General features: G+C 37.1%; 1 protein-coding gene across 13 annotated transcripts in view; it reads right to left on the bottom strand.

Moving 5' to 3' along the window:
- Positions 1 to 27454, bottom strand: part of PRRC2C (proline rich coiled-coil 2C) — a 106079-nt gene that overhangs the window by 10708 nt on the left and 67917 nt on the right. For 12 of the 13 annotated variants that reach the window (XM_032291385.1, XM_032291387.1, XM_032291396.1 and 9 more), the window contains exons 19-28: positions 26168 to 27071; positions 23321 to 23406; positions 17848 to 18036; positions 17426 to 17677; positions 15921 to 16013; positions 12053 to 12154; positions 8271 to 8472; positions 5764 to 5967; positions 4020 to 4132; positions 3518 to 3654 (exon numbers count right to left, since the gene is read on the bottom strand). In XM_032291385.1, coding sequence (XP_032147276.1) covers positions 3518 to 3654; positions 4020 to 4132; positions 5764 to 5967; positions 8271 to 8472; positions 12053 to 12154; positions 15921 to 16013; positions 17426 to 17677; positions 17848 to 18036; positions 23321 to 23406; positions 26168 to 27071 — 2282 coding nt within the window. The remainder of the gene's footprint in view (positions 1 to 3517; positions 3655 to 4019; positions 4133 to 5763; positions 5968 to 8270; positions 8473 to 12052; positions 12155 to 15920; positions 16014 to 17425; positions 17678 to 17847; positions 18037 to 23320; positions 23407 to 26167; positions 27072 to 27454) is intronic. The other variant, XM_032291384.1, reaches the window with a different exon arrangement.

A 27454-nucleotide genomic window follows, 5' to 3' on the forward strand; every position in this document is an offset into this window, starting at 1 on the left:
AGGGAGGAAGGGAGGGAAGGAAGAAAGGGAGGAAGGGAGGGAAGGAAAGGAGGAAAGGAGGAAGGGAGGAACAGAGGGAGGGAGGAAGGGAGGGAGGGAAAGAAGGTAGGAAGGTAGGTACATAGGGAGGGAGAGAGGGAGGGAATTTCTGTGCAGCTGTACAATTTGTGTTGTAAGCTAAATGTTATTACAAGAGTCAAAAAGTTACAGTAAGTTGAGGTTAATCTATTATTGAAGAAAAATTTGTCTTTACAAATTTAGTGTACTCATAGTGTACAGTGTATACAGAGTCCACAGTAGTGTACAATAATCCCCTAGGCCCTCACAATCACTCACCACTCACTCACTGACTCACCTAGAGCAACTTCCAATCCTGCAAGCTCCATTCCTGGTAGGCGCTCCATAAATGGTAAGCACCATTTTTAATCTTATATGCTGTATTTTTACTGTACCTTTTCTATGTTTATTTAGATTTCTATAGTTAGATACAAACATTTACCACTGTGTTACAAGTGCCTACAGTATTACGCACATTAAATGCTGCACAGGTTTATAGCCTACTAGATGCAGTACGATGTACTCTACAGCCTAGGTGTGTAGTAGCAGGTTATACCACCTAGATTCCTGTAAGTACACTCTATGTTTATATAAGAATAGATATATCAGAATGTCTCCCCATCACTGATACCTGGCTGCACTCTAGCTCAGAAGTCAAGAAAAGAGGAAGAGAATACACACTGTGTCTAAAGCAACTTGTTTCAAGATGGAGCATCTTGTATACAAGGAAGCTTCACATGTCAAAGTTCTGCAAAAAAGACCTGTTCTCCATGAGAAGGGCATTGTTTTTTCCTTTTGAACAGTGAGAATAATTCTTTTTGTGTTCACTACAAAGTTCAGAACCCAATCTCTTTTTCTCTTTGGCAATATTCTAATTTACAGCACCAATAGCCCCAACTTTTTTTTTACTTGTATTTCATTACTTCCCCACATATATTTTTCATATAAATGGCCTAGCCTCAAGATCTCTATGGAATAAAGCATAATAGTAGCCCACATCAGAATTACCCACAAAGATCAAGCAAACAAAGAAATAAGAACATAAACCAAAACCAAACCAAGCCAAAATATATCCCCCAAACCAAAACCATAATGCCAGAATCTAACTCAGACTTCCCTATCATCTCTGAGAGGGATGCCTCCAGTCTTTACTTTTAAGATGCAGAGATAAATAACTAAATCAAAAGTAGTAGGTTAAAGATAACATTATGCTTTGTTGCTTTGTTAAAACTGGCCTATGTGGCAGGAACAAAAGCCACTAAGAATGCTAGTCCAGGATCTTAACAATCTTTACAATACCTACTTATAACTTATGTTCCAAGCACAAGGTGAGAAAACATGAATATATTGCTATAAACTATCCTGTCTTCATAGTAACCAATTCAGAAATTCCCGAATAAACACCATGCTGATCAGGTTAAGGAACAAGCAAGGAATGCTTAGGGGTAAAATAACTGCTTTCAAAATCTAAACCTGTACCTTCCAATGTGCTAGCCACTAGCCACAATTACATATATGTCTTACATTACATTTCTATTGAGCAAGTCTGGTCTTGGATAATCCCACATTCAATACAAGACTTCCTTCAGCTTCTAGTTGGGCAAATAGTTTTACTTCTAATGGGAGAAAATAATGAAACAAATGACAGAGTAAGACAGGGAGGGAAGACCTACAACAGCTATATAGGTAATGATACAGATGTATTACATTTTACTAAAGAATCTTTAATTATGCTGGGCTCAGTGGCTCACGCCTATAATCCCAGCACTTTGGGAGGCCAAGGTGGGCAGATCACCTGAGGTCAGGAATTCGAGACCAGCCTGACCAACATGGAGAAACCCTATCTCTACTAAAAATACAAAAATTGCCAGACATGGTGGCGCATGCCTGAAATCCCAGCTACTTGGGAGGCTGAGGCAGGAGAATCACTTGAACCCGGCGGCAGAGGTTGCGGTGAGCAGAAATCATGCCATTACACTCCAGCCTGGGCAATAGGAGTGAAACTCTGTCTCAAAAAAAGAATCTTTAATCAAAAGGTAAAAATTTTCATTTTTATTTTTATTTTCATTTTTATTCATATTTTATTACCACATTTATGAGGTATACTAATGACTCAGCTCTCTGTTAAGAGTTTCTTTAGGGCTGGGCGCGGTGGCTCAAGCCTGTAATCCCAGCACTTTGGGAGGCCGAGGCGGGTGGATCACGAGGTCAAGAGATCGAGACCATCCTGGTCAACATGGTGAAACCCCGTCTCTACTAAAAATACACAACATTAGCTGGGCATGGTGGTGCGTGCCTGTAATCCCAGCTACTCAGGAGGCTGAGGCAGGAGAATTGCCTGAACCCAGGAGGCGGAGGTTGCGGTGAGCCGAGATCGCGCCATTGCACTCCAGCCTGGGTAACATGAGTGAAACTCCGTCTCAAAAGAGTTTCATTAGCTGAACCTGGCTTCCCTAGGTGTACCATTATGGTAATATAAAACATACTATATTAACTGATGACAAGTTTAGTCTATAAAGTATGGAAATTCTATCTGAACCCACACCTGAAAACAAATTCCTAAGAGCAAATGCACAGGCTAGGTACTAAACTAAGTGTCCTGAATGTAACTTATTTTTCTTTCTGATGATTTAAGGCCACCATCATGAGTACGGATGACAGCTATGCCATGATGCACTGCTCCTGTTATTTGACTGTTCCTCTCACTCTTCTTCCCTCATTAAATCAGAAACCAGAGACACTGAGGGTTGCATCCGGGTTCTGCCACTTACTGTAGAACCTCAGGACAAACAAACAATTCACCCTCTTCAAGTCCTAACATCCACATATGTCTTAGGAGGCTGTGTGAATACTAAATTTAGTTAATGTATGTGAAAGCCTGAATAGCTATCCTATATAAGGAAAGTTCAATAAAAATCAGTTTTCATTATTTCCCTAATTGCAAGATAGCTTACAGAACATCTGAGTGAATTCTTGGAAAAAAATGCTTTCTTCACTACACAACATGTTCATCACCATTATTTCCAGGCTTTGATATTCTACTCCTCTCCATTCTGTTATATTCCACCCTGCCCTGCATCCCTTAACATAATGTAGTGTTAACTGCCATGCCTCAGCTCTTAGATAGAGGAGATTCAGATTTATAGTTGTTGGTAGCCAAACGGCACATAGACTTTTAGGTTCTTTAGCAGCATTTTTCTATGATTACTAACAGTTACAGGGTTGCTGTTGTCCACTACTTCAAGAGTTTTTGAAGGCTTTCTTTCTTTAATAAAGTCTGGCTGAAATTACCAAAGGCTGAGGATCACGACATATAATCAACATGCTTAATTAGCCAATGTAGTTTATAACAGAATCATCCTAGTTTTGTTGGGGAAGGAACAGTACAAATTATGGCAAGGAGGATCAGCAGTTACAATGTTTTCAATATCATTATAAACATAATTTTTAAAGCATTTACCTATATGGTTGAAGTGAAGAGCTGAATAATTCCTGAGCCTGGGAAACAGCAGGTCCAGCCCCCAAACTCAGTTGGGCTTGATGCTGCCCTTGCAGTGGTGCATAAATAGGGATTGGAATCTGCTGAACTGAAGTTGGCTGCAATGCAATGAAAAAGTATATAAACATATTATATATCAACATCATACAGACAAATCATTAATATTGGAATATAAAAATTTGAGACACGCAAAGAATAAGATTAATACTATATATCAGCTCTATTATAAAACAAAACTGAATGTAAACATCTTAATTTCCCTTTCAACCCAGTAACTTATTCTACATTATTAATATTAGGCTTTGGTAAATTTGGGAAAATTTTAAAATTTTGCTTAAAGAGTATCAAGGTAATCATGTGTAGCTTGTAATTTCAGAGTCTATTATTTATGTTCTAAGATAACTATTACAATCACAGAAATGTGAAGGAACAAATATAGGATGAAAGAAGTCTTTGATATTACCTGAGAGAGACCTGGTTGGAAACCCTGTTGTTGAGCCAAGGATGGTGGAGCCAATCGTGCATGTTGGGTATTGAATAAATGACTTGTATCCATATAGAAGGCTGGGATTTGAGCTGCAGACCACCAGGAAAAACAAGCAGTAATAAGTGTCCTAATTTCAGAATTTTCCAAACAGTAAATAAAAGCCAAGTTTGGTAGCAGTTTCCAAATTAAGTGCACCCCCTGAAAATTGATACAACCATGGAAAAACTAAAAGAGGCAAATATGAAAAGATGGAAAACTTCTAGTAGGCAGGCACACACAAACATCACTAACACTTGTGAAGGCATGAAAATAAAAAACAAAAAACAAACAAAAAAAAACACTTTCATATACTGCCAATGGGGTACAGACACTCAGATTTTGCCAGTGGCAAAATTTCACATAATCTACTAAAATTAAAAATGAATCTACCCACTGAACCAGCAATTCTTCTCCAATTTTAAACCTATCTACTAGAATCTAGCAAAATATTTAGAGAATTGGCATTTAATCATTTTAGAAGTTTGGTATAAATTCTAAGCACGACTGATCTCGGCTCACTGTAACCTCTGCCTCCTAGGTTCAAGTGATTCTTGTGCCTCAGCCACCTGAGTAGTTGGGTGTGTGCCACCACGCCCAACTTTTTTTTTTTTTTTTTAGCAGAGATGTGGTTTCACCATGTTGGCCAGGTGAGCCTTGAAATGCTGGCCTCAAGTGATCTGTCTGCCTCAGCCTCCCGAAGTGCTGGGATTACAGTCATGAGTCACGGTGCCTGGCTGACTTGCTGTTTTCATATAGTAGTATGTTCTGCAGGATATCACATATTATGATGAGACAGGGCCTTGCTCTGCCAGGCTGGAGTAAGGTGGCATGATTACAAATCACCACCTGGGCTCAAATGATTCTCTCACCTCGGCCTCCCAAGTAGCTGGGACCACAGGCATGCACCACCACATCCGTCTAATTTTTAAAATTTTTTGGGGTCTTACTATGTTGCTCAGGTTGGTCTTGAACTCCTAGGCTGAAGCAATCGTTCTGCCTTGGCCTCTCAAAGTGCTGGGATTATAGGTGTGAGCCACCATGCCTAGTCTATAGGTTGTTTTTAATTTGTCACTATTAGAAACAATACTGCAATGAATACCCTCACTTAATCTCTAATAGGTTAAGTGTATCCATATGAAATTCCTAGCTATGAAACTGTTATTACAGTATGTACGTACACTTACATTTTCCAAGATACTTTTAAAAAGAATTATGCCATTTTAGGCTGGATGAGGTGGCTCATGCCTATGTCCAGCACTTTGGGAGGCTGAGGCAAGAGGATCACTTGAGCTTAGGTGTTTGAGACCAGCCTGGGGCAACATGGTTAAACCCTATCTCTACCAAAAATGCAAAAAAAAAAAAAAAAAAAAAAAAAAATTTGGCCAGGTGTGGTGCCATGCTCCTGTGGTCCCAGCTACTTGGGAGGCTGAGGTGAGGGGATTGCTTGAGGCCAGGAGGTGGAGATTGCAGTGAACTGAGACTGCACCACTGCAATCCAGCCTGGGCAACTGTGCCAGACACCATCTTTAAAAAAAAAAAAAAAAAAAAGCCAATTTAAATTTTATTGCAATGTACTTTAAGAGCCTTATGCTTAGTTGAAAGGGTAAGAAGAGACAAAAATAAGTATTTTAGTCAAGTCTTCATTTTCTAAATTCCTTATATTCAAGGCTAAAAACATTACCTGCTGCAGACTGAGACACATAAACTTGTGGACTCTGTTGTTGCTGGGCAATAAGGGAAGGCATACAGCTTAACTGTGAAAAATGACTTGCAGAAGGCAGGCTGCTTGTCTGTAACTGTTGAGGTTTCACTTTACAAATATTTGGAGGGTCCGATGTGGTTGTAGATTTTGTACTCAAAGAAGAGGTAGTGTATGTACCAGCTCCTACATTTGGGGAAGCAAATAAAGGGGAAAATAGAACATATTTAAAAGTGTTGCTATTGCTCACAGTACCAAGCAGAAACTGCAAAATTAATGTTTATACCCATCACGTACTTATATACTGCTTTAGGCCAAAAGTAGATGAGGTGGCTTATAAAAGAAAAGAATAATTATCACCAAATGCAAATATGACTAGGAAATATGAAATTAATTAACAACAGAAAATTAAAACTAGAAAGAAACAAAACACAAAATTCATAAAATGAAGCTGAGAGCCTACATGGCTGTTACAGTTTAGCCAGAAATGATCTGGTTTTTATCATCACAAAGAAGAATAGGATATATAATCAAGAGCTTCATTCAATTATGACCACAGATATAAGAACACAAAAGGAAAAAGTGCTAAACCTTAGGAATAATTATGAATATACATGGGCCTTGAGAGATCTCAATTGGTCCTAAAATGTCACATCAACCTAAGGTTGGATTTCTCTCTCCTGCAAAAAATGGCACATGTTGAGGCCAGAAGTACAAGACCAGCCTGGGCAACATTGTAAGATCCTGTCTCTACACAAAATTAAAAAATTAGCTGGGCACTGTGGTGCCTATAGTCCCAGCTACATGGGAGGCTGAGATGGGAAGACTGCTTGAGCAGTATGAGGCTGTTTGAGGCTGCAGTAAACCGTGATGACGTCACTGCGCTCCAGCCTGAGTGACAGAGCAAGATGCCATCTCTTAAAACAAAAAACAAGAAAATACAACCCTAAAAACAACTAACCAAAAAAACCAAAAACAGAACAAAACCACTTGGCATATAGTAATAACTTTGAAATAAACTACTTAATAGGTAAATAGAGTCATAAAACTTAGGTGTTAGGGTCAATTAGTTTTATTGATTAGTGAGCTATGATTATTATATTACTGGCCCAAAATGTCAATACTAGCATTTGATTAAAAAGTAATATATAGTTATCCTTATCTTTAGATGATGTTCCACCTGAGAGTGGACCAAAATTCAAGTGCTTCTATCCTTCTAGTTAATTATCTACCAGTTGGATGACTAGGCAATAGGGCCCTGTTAAAAAAAAATTATCCTAGTCAAGCACAGTGGAGGACATCTACACCTAGGGAAACAGGTTAGTTGGGTTCCAAAGAAAGAACTGGAAACCATTACTTCCAGATCTTCCTACCACACTCTCCTGTTTCCTTTATACCACCTTCACTAACCGCCCCCATCCCAAAATGGACTGGGGCTCAAGCTAGTCTAGTAAGCATAAGTGAAGATGCCTTGGCAAATGAGTGGTGGAGGAATGCTAGGGTTTTAAAGAGAAAAGAAATATAGCTGGAATACAGTCTGATTTGAAATTTTAATGCAGTGTAGAATCTTGAGTTTGTGTTAATACATACTTCTGATTACAGACATTATCAAAATAACTGTAGTATAACCCAAAGACCAGCTTTTTAGTACCTAAAAATAGCATGGTAGGCTGGAATATTGAAAAGCAATATTGAATGAGAACCAGTCAAACAAAGTAATTTACATCGCTGGAATGGAGCTTCCTACTGCTTTGGAAACAGATAGTACTGAGAAAGCTTGAAATGAAATTTTATTTTTTTCAGCAGAAGAAATTTGGTTCTACATATGGTAAAAGGAAAACAGTGCACTTTTCTAGAGTCAAGCATTTTGGAAACATCTGTGTTTCTTTAAGAACTATAAAGCCTCCAAATAATGAGACAGTTGAATGAAAAGACTGCACACTAGTAAAAATATAAGAAAATCTAAGGAAAAAGAGCAAGAAAAGCACCTTCTAACTTTGGGCACCGATGGACTGTCCTAAAAAACAAAAAAAAACAAACCAAAGCAAACCAAACTAAAGCCAAATCCAATGGATTACATTACTCAAATAGCAGAGGCTGAAAATTCTCTATCCCTAACTCTTCACCAGAAAACGTTACCTCAATAGGTTTAGGCCAATAGCACCCTCAAAATAGATACTGATTGCAAAACATTTAAAAGAGGTGTGATTCTGTGTTATTTTTGAGTTGATTTAGTTAGTCATATATACATAAAACATGACAATCAAAAGGTGAACTTCCTAGAAAAACTTAGAGGAAAATGACATTTTAAAAAGCAATTACTGGCTAGGCGTGGTGGCTCATGCCTGTAAGCCCAGCATTTTGGGAGGGTGAGGTGGAAAGACCAAATACAACTTTTTTTTGGGGAGGGCTAGGAATAGTAAACAAGAGATCATAAAACATTTTAAATAATGTAAGATGTTTAAAGAAACAATACAAAAAAGTTCTACCTGATAATGATGTTGTGGGAGTGACTGAAGCAACAGGAATTTGGGGCATGGATGCACTTGAGAAGGAATTGTAATTAGCAGTGCTTGGTCCACTGGTACTACTGCTGACTCCAGTTGCAATAGGAGGTGCTGTGGAAGTTACTGGAGACCCCTTTTCCCTTACATTTGGAGAATTCTCCCATGCCTTGCGTGCAGACTCCATCTGCAATAAAACAGACATTTTTATAGCAAAACAAATGATGTTAATATAGAACATACATACGTATATACATGTATTTAAGTGCCAAATATAACCTTTCAAAAACCGAATACACAAAAAATATTTAAAGAATATCTAAGACCCTAGGGATTCTGACTTTCCATTTGCCTCTTATCTTTGTTCCATTATTCATATTGGGAGTGTGAGAATGGGGCTCAATTACATTTCTAGAGAGAATTTGTTGATGGTTTTGGAAAACAAGTTATGTGTACTTTAAAGTCACAGCTCCTGTATCATTTAAACATGAGCCCCTGTCCCTACCAGTGAATAAGAAAAGGTCCTCCTCAGTAAATATCCATTCTCTCCATTTTTTCTTTGTACTCCAATGCTGCTGCTGCTGCTTTTTTTTTTTTTTTTTTTTTTTTTCCCTTAATAGATGGGGTTTCACCATGTTGGTCAGGCTGGTCATGAACTCCCGACCTCAGGTGATCCACCCGCCTTGGCCTTCAAAGTGTTTGGATTACAGGCGTGAGCCACTACGCCCGGCCCTCCAATGCTTCTTAAATGGCAAATGGCAGGCATCTTTTGGTTGGCTGCTTCATGCTCAGTGTTTTAAAAGGCAATGTAACAAGATAGGTTTTAGGCTTGAGTGCAGTAGAAACACTTTTTGTTTAACATCCAGATCTCAAGTAGTTCATGTACTAGACATAGCCATTTGCATTTATGGCCCCTGGTTTTAGCTGTATTTTCTTCCTCTTTCTCATACGGCAGAAATTGGCCTTATTTCAATCTACAGCAGCACTATTCAGTAGTTTTCAACAGACATATATGTAAATGCAAATCAAATACGTAATTTTAAATTTTCTAGTAGCCACATTTTAAAAAGTAAAAACAAAGAGATTATATATTTAATAACATTTAATTCAACCCAATATTTATAATATTGTAACTAAAACACTAATCAACATAAAATTGAGATTTTATGTTTTAAATATTAAAATTTCAGATGCAGTATATATTTTATTTTACACTTGAAGTATACCTTAATTTGGATTAGCCACATTTCAAGTACTCAAGAGCTACATGTAGATCCTCAGATATCTTAAGGCTACTTTAACAAGAAGGGAACAGATGCATACATAGGCTTTGAAGTTTTTAACACTATTAATCAAAACACTGAGCTTAAAATCCAACATAATCTATAAGATCCACAGTTGCAATGACTTATGTGAGAGGAACTTTCTCAAGTAATATTTTTAACACCACTGTTAGGAACTTTGTGAGTCCTTAAAGTATCAATTTCTAAAATTTTATTTTGGTTAGAAGAATTTATGAAATAGTACATATTTTCCCTGCCTTCCTTTAAAAGCACACTATTCATAATTTAGCCTTTTCTTAAGACTATTGCTATCATTGTATATTTACAATATAGAAGACTTTTATATTTGAGAAAAATTTAAAATCTTTTCTTTCCCTCAAAATCACCTGGTTGATTTCAAGTGTGTTTTATTTTAAGATAAAAGTCTTGGGGGTGGATTTAGGAAGCAAGCTGTAATGTAATTTACCTGTACCATCTGAGATTTTGTGGTTTAGGACAAGTTGACGGACTACAATGTCTTTCATGCCAATTTAGTTTTATTGAGAAAATATAAATTATTAAGTTATAGGTAATCAAACTTACATAATGCATAGGCCACACGTATATATACAGGCCACAAGTTTGACTTGATTCCATTCCTTAAGCAGATATGTAAAGTTTTTATTTTTGGAAATTCAGTGAAACTAAAAGTACAAATTATTTAACTACACTCATTTTTTCGTATTTTGTCAATGATGTCCAGAGTAAACTTAATGTTGTCAACAGGTTCTTGGAAACTGTAACTTTTGGCACAACAATGTATAATCAATATTTTTTTCTCATAAACTTTAGAAAAAAGTGGCATTGAACCAAATGACACTATTCTACGGATCCACCATACACTGTTTTGCTTAAAGCTGCAGTTTCGAGGAACCCACTGATAATAAGTAAGAATTTAATGCATAATATAACTTTTCTATGCTTTATATATTACTCCAATAAAAAGGAGATGGCAGAGAAAGTAAAAATAAAGAAATCAGAGTGGGTTTTAAGCTAATGTAATTTGATTTAATTCTAAATATATATATTTCTTCATGGAATGTTAAAAACATGAGTGAAAGACAAAGTTGACTAGGTATTCTAAAGAAATAAATACTGGCTTAAAAATAAAGATGACATTATATTTGCTTATGTGAAATTAGATTATTACCTTGCTAGTATAATAATAAATATCATGTAAGTCAGACTAAGTAAGAAACACAGATTGAGACAGTCATTCTAGCAGAAAGACAACAGAAAAGGTTGAACAGGAATTGGTGGCAAATAGTAAAGACTGGGAAAAGACAGGGATGACACAAAGCAGAAGCTGTTGTCATAAAATTTTATGATCTCAAACTTCTATTTGTTAAGCCTCTTACAAAGAAGCTGGGCAGAGAGGGAAATGGTAAGGGGACAAAAGTAATATGAGTCCAAAATGAATACTGGCCACACCGTAAAACAACAATGTTCCTGCGACTCCTACTGAAGACCATCAAAGAGATCCACTGTCAACCAGTAAAACATTAGGAAGCCCTACTATACCAGAGATTAAGAACTTGACTGGATTATGAACAAAGAACACCAATGAGATAAACAGACTTAAAAAAAAAATCTTCCCTTGGTCAGGTGCAGTAGTTCACACTTGTAATCCCAATATTTTGGGAGGCCAAGGCAGGTGGATCACTGGAGCCCAGAGGTCAAGAACAACCTGGGCAACCTGGTGAAACCCCATCTCTATTTAAAAAATAATTTTTTTAAAATTAAAAAAAAAATCCTCCCTTAATTCCATGTTTGTACTTTTTAAACTACTGAACTGATTTAAAATGCTCTCAAACAACTATAAAAAACCATTAACATAGCTCAAAATTACAATAGGAGATATAAAAAGCCAAAAATTTTGATATCAAAAAGCACTAAATCTCTTTTGTCCTCTTATTAATTATCCAAAAAAAAAAAAAAATCAACTGAAAATCTTCCGATATCATTTATAAAGCATACTTGTCAAGTATATTCCCATAAAATGTACTATGTTCATTAAATTCACACATAACTTACAGGAAAGACAACTAACATTCTTACTATTATCAATACTTAATATTTTGGTAACAAATCATAAAAACATGGAATAGCAAGATTGTATTTTCTGTATACAAACCAATATATTCAAAAATTATTAAGATCTCTGGGAGGAACTTAACACAAACATGGAAAAATGCTCTCCTGTATTTTTAAGACAAACTTCACAAGCATAATAAGCCTCACTTTAAATATGAGGATATCACATAATCGCTTAGTGGTATCAGAAGCTAATAAAACTTGAAGGTATAATTTGACAGAACTCTACTTCCTCAGTTTAGTATTGTTGCTTATCACATAAATCTAGTAAAAATACCACATGAATATTGTTAACTCATGTCCCCTTGCATGTAACAATTAAGGACTCTTAGAGATGGATGTTGTACATACCTTGAAGGTGAGGCTGAACGTAGTGGGAGGAACTGAAGTTAGGCTGGAGCTCTGTTGTATAGTCTCCCTCTTAGGGAGGGGAATGGTGTTGGGCAGGGGCACCTGAAAAGGTAGGCAACACATATCACAATCTAACCATGCCTACTATGAAAGCCCCATTAAAGACAATGCTAAGGTGCTCTAAGGGTAGTGTTTATTTTTCATCAGAGCTAACAATATGTGATTACTTAAGAGTCACATTGTGTTTATGATAGCTTGTAATTAAGGATATCTAAGATAAAACTTCTGAAGAGGAATTATTATCTGCCTTTTTATAAATAAATTGGCAGAAAGAATCTGCCCCAGATGTAAGGTGTACACTTAGAAGGCAGTGCTTCTCACAGTTTAATCTTTACATAAATCAACTGAAGATGCTGATAAAATGCAGGTTCTGATTCAATTGGTGTAGGTTAAGGCCTGAAATGCTGTGTTTCAAACAAGTTGTCAGGTGATGCTCATGCTGCTGTTCTATAGGCTGCATATTGTGTAGCAAAGCTCTAAGGAATAAAGCCTTCAACATATATGGGGCATCTATTTTAACATCATATCTAATGTTAAAACATGACTTTTTTTTTTTTTTTTGAGACAGAGTTTCGCTCGTTACCCAGGCTGGAGTGCAATGGCGCGATCTCGGCTCACCGCAACCTCCGTCTCCTGGGTTCAGGCAATTCTCCTGCCTCAGCCTCCTGAGTAGCTGGGATTACAGGCACGCGCCACCATGCCCAGCTGAATTTTTTGTATTTTTAGTAGAGACGGGGTTTCACCATGTTGGCCAGGATGGTCTCGATCTCTTGACCTCGTGATCCACCTGCCTCGGCCTCCCAAAGTGCTGGGATTACAGGCATAAAATATGACATTTTTACTGTCATGTCATTTTAACACGACAGTAAAAATATAAAAAAATTAATCTCTTTCCTGCAATATAGCAAACTTTTTTATGACTAGATTCAAGAAAAAAAGTAATACTGGGAACAAAATATGGACTATTAGCACTACCTCATTACAATAAAACTGTTCTGCTATAGTAATAAAATTATCATGGCAAATCTTGTTAGAAACTTGAAGATATTAGAAACTCACTGCCTTTATCGCTGGATCTTGGGACTTTATAATGTATTACTACATGTTTTGGATGGTTCATTCAGTAATTCAGGAAAAATAACTGGGATGCTTTAGAGTTATTACTTTAAGATAATCACTTTGTGACACTATGGACTACCTAATGGAGATTCTTTCATAAATGTTGAAAGCGGCTGTGCTATAATTAAAAATGCGACCAGCATTTAATCTTCAAGACATTCAAGATACAAGATGATTGTACTATTGAGTAATACTAACCAACATGCATCAGTTAAGACTGCAAAAAGAAAGTGTATTAAGCCTCAATAAAAGAAATAAGCAATTTTCAAATATGATTTTTTTAAAAAAAGACAAAAGTTCTGACCAGGCGCAGAGACTCATGCCTGTAATCCCAGCACTTTGGGAGGCTGAGGCAGGCAGATCAACTGAGGTCAGGAGTTCAAGACTAGTCTGGCCAACATGGCAAAACCCCATCTCTACTAAAAATACAAAAAAATTAGCCGGGTGTGGTGGTGGGCGCCTGTAATCCCAGCTACTCAGGAGGCTGAGACAAGAGAATCACTTGAACCCGAGAAGCGGAGGTTACAGTGAACCGAGATCATGCCACTGCACTCCAGCTTCGGCGACAGAGCAAGACTCCACCTCAAGAGAAAAAAAGAAAAAAGAGAAAAGTTCTATGTATAAAACGAAACCCCCGGGCCAGGCACGGTGGGTCACACCTGTAATCCCAGCACTTTGAGAAGCCGAGGCAGGCGGATCACCTGAGGTCAGGAGTTCAAGACCAACCTGGCCAATATGGTGAAACCCCATCTCTTAAATAAATAAATAAATAAAATAAAATCAGATGAATGAAATAAAAAAGGACATCCCAAGAGGTCCTAAATGTTTTTCCATGTAAGGTATTTGTTTTTAACACTACATTGAGTTCAGAATCACCAACACACTTGGCACAAATAAGCAAGACTGTGAAATCTTTCTAAACTGATGACCATTTATAAAGCTCCCTGACCCAAACTGATCTTTCTGCTTTCAAATATACCCTGGCTACACTGCTAACAACAGCATGCAGACTATTCACCAATACACGAGGCTGGGTCTCTTGCTCTCAGTAGTTATCAGTATATAAGTCGCTCCATTAGTAGCCTTATAGATCACACAAAAACCATCAAAATGCTCATCTGGATATTTTCAATGAATTTTTAAGAGTTCTGAGAATAATAACTTTTTCTTCCTTATTCATATTTTATAAATCATATTTTGAGAGGGTACTTTGGCAAAAAGCATCAAATACTTTCTTTAAAAATTACTATCATAGAAATATTCTATATATTTTTTTTAAATGAGAAAAGACACAAAGTATGATTAAACTTTACTGAGATCTTACTGATTGAATATTTGATAATCTAGACAGTGACATCACGGCACTTAAACTGAAAGGAAGTCTTTCTCCTTCCCAAGTCTTCCATTATTTTCCACAAGGACGTATAAGAAGTTCAAAAAAGAAAAAAATATATTTATATTTAAACCACTCTCATAAAGGTGGTGGGGGGGGGGAATGGGGAGGAAAGTTGAACAAACCACATTAATCAGCTCCTAGAGAGCTCTCAACACCAAGAAAAAATGTGTGACTCATTCCTTTCTATTCTTTTTCTCATATTTAGTACAGTCCTTCAGCTGAACTACAAAAATTGGATTAAGTGACTCCTAATGCAGCTCACCTTTCTAAAATTCCATATACTTGATGCTAGAGGGAAGAATAGAAAGCATAGAAAAAAAGTAAGAATAAAGATTTTTATACTCAAAATGATAGTTAAAGCTCTTTGTGACAGACCTTTAAATATTTATCTGTAAAGGATTTTCTTTTGAAAAGGATGATCAACATTTTAGCCTGATAGCCTTTGCTTATTATAGCAGGCTATATTTAAAACAGAGAACACTAACCACATTTCCATCACACCTGATCTCCAAAATAAGGACCATAGAAATAACTTCTAAAATGTTCTTCTCAATAAATGACACTGTGTAAACTACCGCAAGCTACCTAATGTTTCTGGGCTGACAATTTTTCATCTGTCAGTCAGTGAGCTAAGCAAAATGATGAACTGTGCAGACTTTTTAACACAACCTTGAATTATATTAGTAACATGGTTGCTCTGGAAAACTAGGTCCTAAGTTACAACATGACTTAACATCATCTTAAATTAGAGCATCTCAGAGTGAGTGGCGTACTTATGTATACAATACATTATAGCTCAATCTATACAACAAGAATGTTGTTAACACACTGTGGTTTTTTCCCCCTTTTTTAAAGACATACTTGATTCTTTGGGAATTCTATAGTTGTGGTTTTAATTTTTAGTCATCTTAAATAAGTTAGGTTTCACTGAATTACAAAAAGGTTTTGTGTAAGAACAAAATCATCAACCATTGATGTTGAATTTGTAAAATGTGAGAGCTAAAAAAAATTCTTACCAATACCAGGTTAATAAGATTAGTATTTATGAAAAAAAGCCTACCCACCACAAGTCTTCATCTTAAATGGAAAGCAGATGGCTTCAGAGGAAAAATAAAAAACAGCCTTGACTATTTTTGCTAATTACATTACAGTGCTCCTAATAACAAATTTACTAAAAACTCTTTCTCTGAGTTAAATACTGACCACTACAGTAAATAAAACATGAAATAATATACTAGATAACAATAGCCAGGTTCCTAACCAAACTTGACACATCTCAAACTGATTACTTACATTATTAACCAAAGTATCTTCCATCTTTGTATTATTAGTAGCCACAGTGTTAGGCAGAGAAGAAGAAGGTGTAGTATAGTCTGTTACAGACTCCTGTGAAGTAGTAATAGAAAAAAAATACATGTGAAACTGAATTAATTGCTCACTTTTTTTTTTTTTTTTTTTTTTTTTTTTTTTTTTTTGAGTCTTGCTGTCACACAGGCTACAGTGCAGTGGCACAATCTCCACCTCACTGCAACCTCTGCCTGCCAGGCTCAAGTGATTCTTGTGCCTTGGTCACAGAAGAAGCTGGGATTACACGTGTGTGCCGCTATGCCCAGCTAATTTTTGTATTTTTAGTAGAGATGGGGTCTTGCCATGTTGGCCAGGCTGGTCTCGAACTCCTGGCCTCAAGTGATCTGCCTGCCTCAGTCCCCCAAAGTGCTGAGATTACAGGCATGAGTCACCACTGGCCAAATTGCTCACTTTCTAATGATAGTCTAATAGTTGTAAAGTTGTTTTGGAAGAAAGCAGGAGAAAAGAGCAGACTTTAAGGCTCAACTCACTCTATTAATCAACTAACAATGGGATAATTTCAACTACTCCTGCATTCCTGTGCATTTAGTATTAGGTGACTGTCAATAGTATCAAATATTTATTTCTGTGGGTTATCTTAAATAAGTTAGGTTTTTAAAAGAACCTTTTATGTGTTTCCCACATTCATTCTATAGCTTACTATCAATTACCACAACCTTTGTTGTTGCAATTAATTAGGTTTTAGGGTACACTCCTTCTTTATTGTCACAGATCTCATTTTGAAATATGGTAGCATATGGCCACATAAGCTATTACTTTTATGAATTCAATCCTACAGCAATTAAAAAAGGAATAATATTCAGACGATATAAAAAAAATTACATGTAACTTTTTTCTCAGTTGAGTTTATGTCCCAGAGTCAACATAAGATGGCAGATATGTTTGCTATTCCCACAAGTGTCAGTTCCCATAGTCAACCAACATCTTGTCTTAATAAGTATTTTTAGATACGCGTTTCATTCAATGTGGCCCCTAAATGTGAGTCAATATCCTATAGTGCTCAACCAAAGAAACAGTAATCTGTTCCAACTATGAAAGAAAACTGGCTATACTGGAGTTACTAAAAGTCTGCCTTATTTCCTGGTGTTAGAATGTCACCAGCGGGCAAGACAAAGTTCCACTATAATTCTATTAAAAGTCATATTGAGCCATTTTTCAAAGTATTCTGATTTTGTGTAGACATTTTTCACTTTAAGCTACTCAAATAGTCCAGAATTTAAATTTCCTAAAAAAATAAAATAAAATTTGCTACGAAGAATTTCTTTAGATTACACACGCAAACCATGAAATAAAATCTTTGTAAAAATAATCTAGAGTTACATGCCTCATCAAGAATTTAAAAAAAAAAAAAGCATACTGTTGCTGTTTTTCCCATTCATTTTAGAAATGGTTTCCATCTATTGAACTGGCAGTCCCTATATGTGGCTTACCTTTGAATTGGTACCATATTCTGCAGATGATACCGAGATCATTGTTCCTATTTCAGTAGACATTTCTGAGACTGCTTTAGTTTCCTTTGTCGTGACAGGATCTGTGCTTCTGACTGTAGCAGGACTTGCTTTCTCTTGTCCTTCTGGCTCCACTTGTTGGGCATCTTTTACTTTTCTATTTTTTAATGAACGTTCCTTTCCAATGGGACCAGGCTTATGTTCTTTGTTTTCTACTGGACTCAAATCTGGAAGCTAAAGTCAAATGTTTATGATAAAACGATGTTTATGATAAATATCTTTCATCATGGCATCACTATCAATGATATTCATTCATTAAAACTAAGTTCAATTTTAAAACTATTATTTACTCTTCGTGTCAGTGGCCTTAGTAAAATTTTATCTAGATTATAAAGTATATTTACCTTCTGGGCTTTGATAGGTCCTGCCCGTGGCTGCTTCTGCCGCTGTTCTTTAGGTTCAGGGATCTTGTCAGTAGATTTTTCCAAAAGCACAGGAATGACTTCATTTTCATTTCCATTTGAAGCTGGAGCACCAAACTGAATTGTGTCAGTTCCAATTTCGAGTCCACTTTCTTGACCATTCTTCGCTCCCTAGAAGAATATTTGAAAACTTGCTGGCCAAGCATAGTTCAGAGGTGACTGATTTATGAAGCACCATATAGTTTAAGTACAATAGAAGGTTTAAAGAAATCTACAAGTCAACTGAGACTGACAATTATATTTTAGGATGATAATTTTATCTTAACTGCTGTTTATCTGTGCTAGAAAACAACTGATAAAATGAAACAAGGACAAGACTTGAGTTTTTAAAGTCCTGGCTCTCATGAATGTGATCACAGGCAAAGCACAACTTCAAGTTGTTTCCTCATTTAAAACAAACGTAAAAGCAACACACAAAGACACCTCTACCAACAAACAGATTAATGAACTCGAAATAAAAGACAGTAATAACAGTGTCACCTACTTCTCAGAAATCTGCTTTGAAAATAAAATTAAAGAAATATATAATAAAGAACTTTGTGATTGGTAATGTAGAGCACACATCTAAGCAATCAATCCATAAACGGCTAATTTGGGCCGGGCACAGTGGCTCACGCCCGTAATCCCAGCACTTTGGGAGGCCAAGGCTGGCGGATCATGAGGTCAAGAGTTCAAGACCAGCCTGACCAACATCGTGAAACCCCATCTGTACTCAAAACACAAAAATTAGTCAGGCATGGTGGCGTGCACCTGTAATCCCAGCTACTCAGGAGGCTGAGGGAGGAGAATCGCTTGAAACCAGAAGGCGGAAGTTGCAGTGAGCCAAAATCATGCCACTGCACTGCAGCCTGGGCGACAGAGCAAGTATCCCCAAAAAACAAACAAACAAACAAACAAACAAAAACAAACCATCCAAAAACCAAGCTAATTTGTTGAGTAACTTCTCTGTGCTAATCAGATGGTAGCATTAGTATAACTGCACAATTTGCATTCTAGCAGGTGAAGTAAATAAGGAACTAAAAAGTCAGAGAAGGAATATGCAAAAACAAATTAGGGTTAAAAGACCAGTTACTTTAGACTGCTAGACAGAGAAAGCCCCTGAGGAGGACACACTGACACTGAATCTAAAAGACAAGATGAGTGGAAAGAGTTTAGGGAGACCACATACCTAGGGTAAAGGTCAAGAACAAAAAAGGTCAGTGAGGCTGAAGCATAGCAGGTATGGAGAACAGTGGTAGAAGACAGACAAGCAGGAGGTTAGGTGACCTAGGGCTTTGTTATAACAATCTTTTCATGAAAAGACAAACATATAAAACAAAAATAGGATCAAAATTAAACTACAGCTTGCTTTAATAATTGAATCACAAAATAGGAAATAAAAATAGAATAAAAATTAAAATTAAAAAAAAAAAAGAAGAAGAGTGAAGAGTGATTGAATCACTACTCCATGTCATTTTTGGCATTCCTAAACCTAGAATGGTCAATTACTACATAAGGTTAATGTTGTATCTACCAGGATGTAATGTCAAGAGTATGAACGAGGCATGTAATTCAGATTTATTTCTAATATCTAAATAGTCACCTTCAAATACAGTCATGTGCCATAAAATGGTGATGTTTTGCCAATGACGGACCACATATACAAGGGTAGTTTCATAAGATTATAATACTGTTATTTTTACCATACCTTTTCTATGCTTCGACAAACAAATACTTAAAATTGTGTTACAACTGCCTACAGTATTCCGTATAGTAATATGCTGTATAGATTTGTAGCCTAGGAGCCACAGGCTATACTCTATAGCCTTGGAATACAGTAGGCAATACCACTTAGGTTTTTGTAAGTAGACTCTATAATGTTCACACAATGACCCATTTCTCAGGATACACCTCTGATATTAGGCAACACATGGATGTATAGGCAAATACTGATGTAAATTGGAATAAAAATTTCTCTGCTTTAGTCAATGTTGAAATTCTACAGTCAGCTTAGTGTACAGTTAGTATTAGAAAAGAAAATGATGCAGTAAGTAGACCGTGAAGGCTATTAACTGTATAAACAAAAATGTTAAGTATATATTTAATAGAAAACTGTTGAGTTAATGACTATTAGAGAATGTTATATCCTTCAAAACAAAAGTGTTTATGAAATATACATAAAAAAGAATGACAAAAGCTTAGAAAATATTATAATATATCAAGTCTTAGTAAGGTTAGTTGTGTAACTAGCATTGATAACTTTAACCATTAAGATCTCTATTTCACTGGAATAATCTAAGAAAAATTCCATTAGGGAATTCTTTCCATCCTATGAAATGTCAACTTTGCTAACACAAAATTTCATCATGAGGAGAAACTTCAAAATCATGTAAGACATTCACAAAAAATCAACTATCCAGAAAATATAAAGAACATAAAGACAACAAAGAAAAGAGTATGATAGAAAAAGGAGACACCACTAAAATATCTTGCTCCACAACTGACTGAAGGCAAGTGCAAACACCCATTTATCACTATAAACTTGTAGAATAGTTGCAAGAAAAATCTTGCAGTTTGAAAGAAACTTTCATTCTGTCCTTCATACCAGTATGAAAAATCTTGAAATGCTCTCTGTGGCTAATCATAATGCTAATACCAACAGGCAGAAGACAAAGCATTAAACTGAGACTCTCAAATGTTGAATGCAGTGACCCTTGAGCTGTACAGGGTTCTCTGAAGAATCTGTAACATCAAAACAGATGATGAGGCCTACTCTAGACCTACTAAGTCAGAAAACTGGAGTGGAGATACAAGTACCAGGAAGACTTCTTTAAAGAAACTAAAAATCTTTTAGCAGCTGTAGGCTATACAAAAATTAAAATTAAAAAAATTAAAATCTCAATTGTATCTTCTTCTACTGCCCCATTTTTTCTGTACTCCTTTATTAGCAAAATGACATTCAAGTTCTTTCTATATACAGTTGGCTCTCCTTATTTGTGGGTTCTACATCTGTGGATTCAACCCAACATGGATGGAAAATACTCAGAAAAAAATAATAAATGGTTGTGTCAGTAGTATACAGAATGTTCTTTCTTGTCATTATTCCCTAAATAATATGGTGTAACAACAACTTACATAGCATTTACATTGTGTTAGGTGTATAATTAATCTAGAGATGATTTAAAGTACATAGGGAAGATGCACATTGGTTATATGCAAATACTGCTTCATTTTATGTGAGACGTGAGCATCCCTGGGTTTTGGTTTCTATGGTGGTGAGAACCGATCTCCACAGATATGGAGAAACAATGGTACTCATGTTTCATTTTCTCTTAAACTCACTCTTTCATCCAGGCTTTCATCCCTACTATTTCACCAATAATATTCATATCAAACTCATCAGTGACCATTATATAACTCCAACCATCAACTGAACACCTATATTACTTGACCTACCAGCAGCCATCTGACATACTAAATAGTCTATCCCTCCTTTGAACTTATCTTTCACTTTCCTTTTAGGATACTTCTCTAATCACTCAGCTTCTCCAAGTCCTACATTTCCTAGAGTTAGAAAGCCCCAAGACTTAATCTTTTATTCCCTTTCCTAACTACTCTAATAATTCATTCTCCCTTGGTAACCTTATACAATTCCATCACTTTAAACGTTATCTATATGCTAATGATTCAAATTCCTATCTTCAAACTAGATGAACTCTTCTGAACTATAGACTCACATCCAACTACCTATTTGATATTTCCGCTCAGAGGTATAATAAGCATATTAAAACTAACATGTCAAAAACTGAACTCCTTATCTTCCCCCTGAACCTGATCCATGTATAGTGTTTCAATCTCAGTTACTGAAAATTCTAGTACTTCCTACTGCTCAATTCAAAAACTATGGCACTAACTTGGGCTCCTCTGTCTCTTCTCATACCCCACATTTAACACTTTAGTAAATCTTGTTAGCTCAATCTGAACCAACTATTTCTTATGGCCTTTCAGGCCACTTCCCAGGTTTTAAACTATCATCATTCAATTATTGAAATATCCTAACTTCTACTCTTGCCGCCTATAGATTATTTTTCACGGTCCACCCAGAATAATTTTAAAAGTCGGATCCTATCACTCCTTGCTCAAAACCCTCCAATGTCTTCCTACCTCTTCCAAAGGCGCTACGGGATCCACCTGCTACTCAGGTGTGATCTCCAACCTCATTTATTCTCTTTCTATCTCTTACTTCACTCCAGCCACGTGGACTTCCCTGAACTTCCTCAGATAAACTAAGCATGCTCCTATCTCATAGCATTCATATTTGCTATTAGCTAAACTTGGAATCTCTTTTCCTTAGACATTTGAATAGCATGCTCTCTTACCTCCTTCAAATCCTTAACTCAAGCATTATCTAAGTAGGCTTTTGTGGTCACCCTACATTAACTGTCTTCGTGCACCTTGGAAAATTCTTTATGTACCTTTCCTGCTTCGTTTTTCTCCACAGTACTGATCATCATTAAACATACGCTATTTTTTTATTAGTGGTTTCTCCTCATACAACAATGGAAGTTCCCATGAGGGTAGGGCTTTCTGACTGTTTTGAGTCCCAGTTTTGTAAGCCCATGGGTAAGAACACTGCCTAGAATACTGTGAGTGCTTAATAAATGTTCATTCAATGAATGAATGAAGAATCACTGACCCCAACAGTCATTTACCAATTTAATGTTTGAGAAATTATGTTAGAATAACAATCTGCTATAAACAGTTTCTAAGTACTTACACTACTTAATTACTCAAGATAGAAACATGGGAGCAAAGTCCAGAAAACAGTAACTGCACTTTTATTTTCTGTATCGTAAGATCCTTCTTGAGACAAGATTGAAAACAAGTGTTTAATGTCTAAAAGTGAGGCACATCTTATAAATGTAAAGATGTAGCAGCAAGAGGGAAACTGTTAGAAATTTACTCAAACCTCAACCCAGAACTGATAAATCATGAACTATGGGCAAGGGGCTCAGCAAGCTGTTTTAACTGCCCTCCAGGTTAATTCTGAGGCATGCTAAAAGTTTTGTTTTGCTTCCAAGATGGGGTCTTGCTCTATCACCTAGGCTGGAGTACAGTGGCACAGTTATGTCGTTACTGAAGCCCTGACCTCCCAGCCTCAAGTGATAGTCCAACCTCAGCCCCAGAGTAGCTGAGACTACAAGCACATGCTTCCACACCTGCCTATATTTTTGTTGTTGTTTAGTAGAGAGAGGATCTTGCTATGTTTCCCAGGCTGGTCTCGAACTCTTGGACTCAAGCAATCCTCCCATCATGCTAGGACTACAGGTGTAAGCCACCACACCCGGTCACACTGAAGTTTTAGGGAAAACCCAGCACATTGACCCCATCAATGTTGTTAAAAGCCTATTCCTACCTCTGATGATGCAGCTGATCCAAACGATGTTAAGGGCTTATTCCATGCACTGACTGAAGGTGGCTGTGGTGGACTAATGGGACCTACTGAAAAGAAGAAGCCATAAAAAACATGACCATTAAGATTTACAGTCTAATAACCTCTAACCATTTAACCCTTTCCTTAATCTCCTACTATAATCACTTTTCAAATCACACTTAAAAAGATTCGTATGTTTCAACATACAGGCATACCTCAGAATATTGTGGGTTCAGTTCCAGACCACTGCAATAAAGGAAGTATTGCAATAAAACAAGTCACACTAATTTTCTGGTTTACCTAGTGCATAACAAAGTTATGTTTGCATTAGACTACAGTCTAATATGTAATAGCATCATGTAGTAAAAAAGTTACGTACTTTAATTTTTAAAAAACTATTGCTAAAAAAGAAGCTAATCATCATCTTAGCCTTTGAATCATAATTTTTTTGCTGGTGGAGTCTTGCCGGTAGAAATGTTGATGGCTGCTAACTGACCAGGATGGGGTTTGCTGAAACTAGCATGGCTGTGGCAGTTACTTAAAATAATAATAAAATCTGTAACATCGACTGACTCTTCCTTTCATGAATCATTTCTCTGTAGCATGTGATGCTGTTTACCCAAACAGCAGAACTTCTTTCAAAACTGGAGTCAACAGTCTCAAATCCCATTGCTGTTTAATCAACTAAGTTTATGAAATAGTCTAGATCCACAGCATCTTCTTCACCAGGAGTAGATTCCATCACAAGGAACAACTTTCTTTGCATCAGTTATTTCCTCCGCTGATTGTCTTGAATTCCTCCAAGTCATCTATAAGAGTTATAATCAACTTCTTCCAAACTCCTATTAATGTTGATATTCTGACATCTTCCCATGAATCATGAATGTTCCTAAAGGAATCTAAAATGGTAAATCATTTCCATATGGTTTTCAAATTTCTTTGGCCAGATCCATCAGAGGAATCACCGTCTATGGAAACTGTGGCAAAATGTATTTCTTAAATAATAAGACTTGAAAGTCAAAATACTTCTTGATCCATGGACTGCAGAATGGATGCCATGTTGGAAGGTATGAAAACATAAACCTTCCTGTACATCTTCTTCACAACTCTAGGGTGACTAGGTGCACTGTCCACAAGCTTATCATATTTTGAAGGAAAGCTTTTGAGTATTTTTCCCCCGAGCAGTAGGTCTCTACAGTGGGCTTAAAAACAATATGTACGGGCCAGGCACAGTGGATTGAGTTTGAGACCAGCCTGGTCTCAAACCAGGCAAAACCCTGCCTGTCTCTACTAAAAATACAAAATTAGGCAGGCGTGGTGGTGCGTGCCCCTATAGTCCCAGCTACTCAGGAGGCTGAGGCAGGAGAATTGCTTGCAACCCGAAGGCAGAGGCTGCAGTGAGCTGAGATTGTGCCACCACACTCCAGCCTGGCCAACAAGAGTGAAACACTGTCTCAAAAAAAAAAAAAAAATTAGATATGCCATTTTGTAAACAGATGTGATGTCATCTAGGCTTTGTTGTTCCATTTCTAGAGTACAGGCAGAGTAGATTTAGCATACTTTTCTAAGGGCTCTAGGATTTTAAACATGGTAAATGAGTACTGGCTTCAGCTTCAAGTCACTAGATACATTAGCCCTTAACAAGAGAGCCAGCCTGTCCTTTTAAGTCAGGCGTTGACTTCTCCTCGATAGCCATGAAAGGCCTAAGATGGCATCTTCTTCCAATACAAGGCTGTTTGTCTACATTAAAAATTTATTATTTAATGTAGCCTCCTTTATCAATTTCTCAGCTTTGGATATTCTGGGTAACTTGCAGCTTTACCTTGCACTTTAATGTAATAGAGATGCTGCTTTCCTTAAACTCCACGAACCAACCTCTGCTAGCTTCAAACTTTTCTTTGGCAGCTTCCTCACCTCTCTCAGGTATCACAGCATTGAATAGAGATATGGGACTTGCTTTGGATTAGGCTGTGGGTTAAGGGAATTGAGAGCAGCTGGATTGATCTGCTCTCCAGACCACTAAAATTTTGTATCTGCAAAAAGGCTATTTTACTTTCTTATCATTAGTGCTGACTACTGAAGTAGCACTTAACTTTTGACTTATCTTGACTTTCACCATGCCTTCTTCACTAAGCTTAACTATTTCCAGCATTTAAAGTGAGACATATGTTAGTCTTCCATCCACTTGAATACTTAGAGGCCACTAGAGGGTTATTAATTGGCCTAATTTCAATATTGTTGAGTTCTTAGAGAATAGAGAGGTCAAGAAGAAGTAGAGATCAGGGAACAGCTGGTCAATGGAGTGGTCAGAACACATAAAACATTTATCAGTTAAGTTTACCATCTTATTTGGGTGTTCATGGTACCCTGAAACTTACAATATCAAAGATAACTAACTGACAACCCTAACAGATAAATGACGAAAAATTTAACATATTGCAAGAATGACCAAAATGTGACATGGAACATGAAAGGAGCACATGCTATTGGAAAAGTGATACCAAAAGACTTGCTTGACACAGTTACCATGAACTTTTAATTTGTTAAAAATGTAGTGTCCACAAAGTGTAATCAAATGAGGTATGCATGGACAAGCCCCCCTCAAACATTGCCTATTATTTTCTCATCAACACAAAATTATTTCCATAAAATGCTTGTTAAACATACTTAAAACGAAAATTTTAAGAAAGTTAAGAGAGGATTACTACTTTTTCCTACAATAAAAAATAATGTCTAGAAAACACTTAATGGGTATACAAATAAAATTGAAAAGAACCCTCAGTATTCCCATGCCATTCCCCGCCCCTCATTTCTCATTTGCACACTTACATTTCTTAGAGATATCATTCAGCACAGCTGGTGGGGCCACCTTGTTATCCCATAATTCAGCTGTCAGAGTGCCATGTGACTGTGGGGTCTGGATGGATTTTCCTGTGGCTACATAATCTGTACCATTAGGTGTTTGAGCTGAAGGCAGCCTAATTGATGGTGGTGGCTGTTTTGAAGACTGTGATGCAGTCTGTAGTGGATTCTGGACTGGTTTGTGGGTCTGTGCTTGAGTCTGGGCTGGGGCAGAGGGGGCAGGAGTTGAGGCTGAGACTGGGCTAGGGGCTGGGGCTGGGGCGGAAGCTGAGGCAGGAACAAGTGAGACTGAGGCGGCTGGGGCTGAGGCTGGGACAGCTGGTGCTGTGATGATTGGGGCAGCTGGGGAAGAGGCTGCCGGGGCTGACGCTGGAGCTGAAGTTGGTGCTAGGGCTGAAGCAAGAATGGGAATAGAGGCTGAGGCAAGAATGGGGACAGAAGCTGGGGTTGAAACTGAGGCAAGGATGGGGGTTGGAGCTGGGGCTGAGGCTGGAGCTGAAGAAGAGGTTATAGCTGCAGCTGATGTACAAGCTGGAGCTGAAGCTGAGACTGAGGCTGAGGCTGAAACTGGAGCTAAGGGTGAGGCTTGAATTGGAGCTGAGGTTGAGGCCAGAATTGGAGCTAAAGTTGAGGCAGTAACTGGAGCTGAGGTTGAGGCTGGAACTGGAGTTAAGGTTGCTGGAACTGGAGCTGAGGTTGAGGCTGAAGCTGAAGCTAAGGTTGAAGGTGGAAGTGGAGCTGAAGCTAGGGGTGGAATTGAGGGTGAAGACTGTGCTTGCTGGATCCCTGTAGCCTGTTTTTTGGCAAATCTTGGAGGAAGCTTAGAAGTCTGACTTCTTCCTTTTTCATTTGCATTCTTTTTGTTCCAGACCTTAAAAAATTAATAGGGATCATTTTTGTCAATAATGCAGCTGAAAGCAACAGTTCATAAATGCAATTTTTAACAAAACTAATTCCCACTAACTTGGCTTGTTTACTTTTCAGAATATATCCTCATACAGCAAAAATCTCAGGGTTGCTAATAAGATTTTAAATGATGAGAAGCCAAGATGATATAGAGACAAAAGACAAACAGGTATTACACATTTGTGACATACAGGTACACAATTTTGAAATTCAAGAACTAAGAAAGTTTGCAGTAAATTCATTTGACGGCAAACCTTACCTGAGCTAACAAAAATGCTATTTAGTCTTAACTCATATGTTTGCCACAGACATTAATTTGGGCAGTGTGGCTGGTATGTTATGATATAG

Source organism: Sapajus apella, unplaced genomic scaffold, assembly GCF_009761245.1.
Source record: "Sapajus apella isolate SASKATOON/1434 unplaced genomic scaffold, GSC_monkey_1.0 scaffold25, whole genome shotgun sequence".
NCBI classification, from domain to species: Eukaryota; Metazoa; Chordata; class Mammalia; order Primates; family Cebidae; genus Sapajus; species Sapajus apella.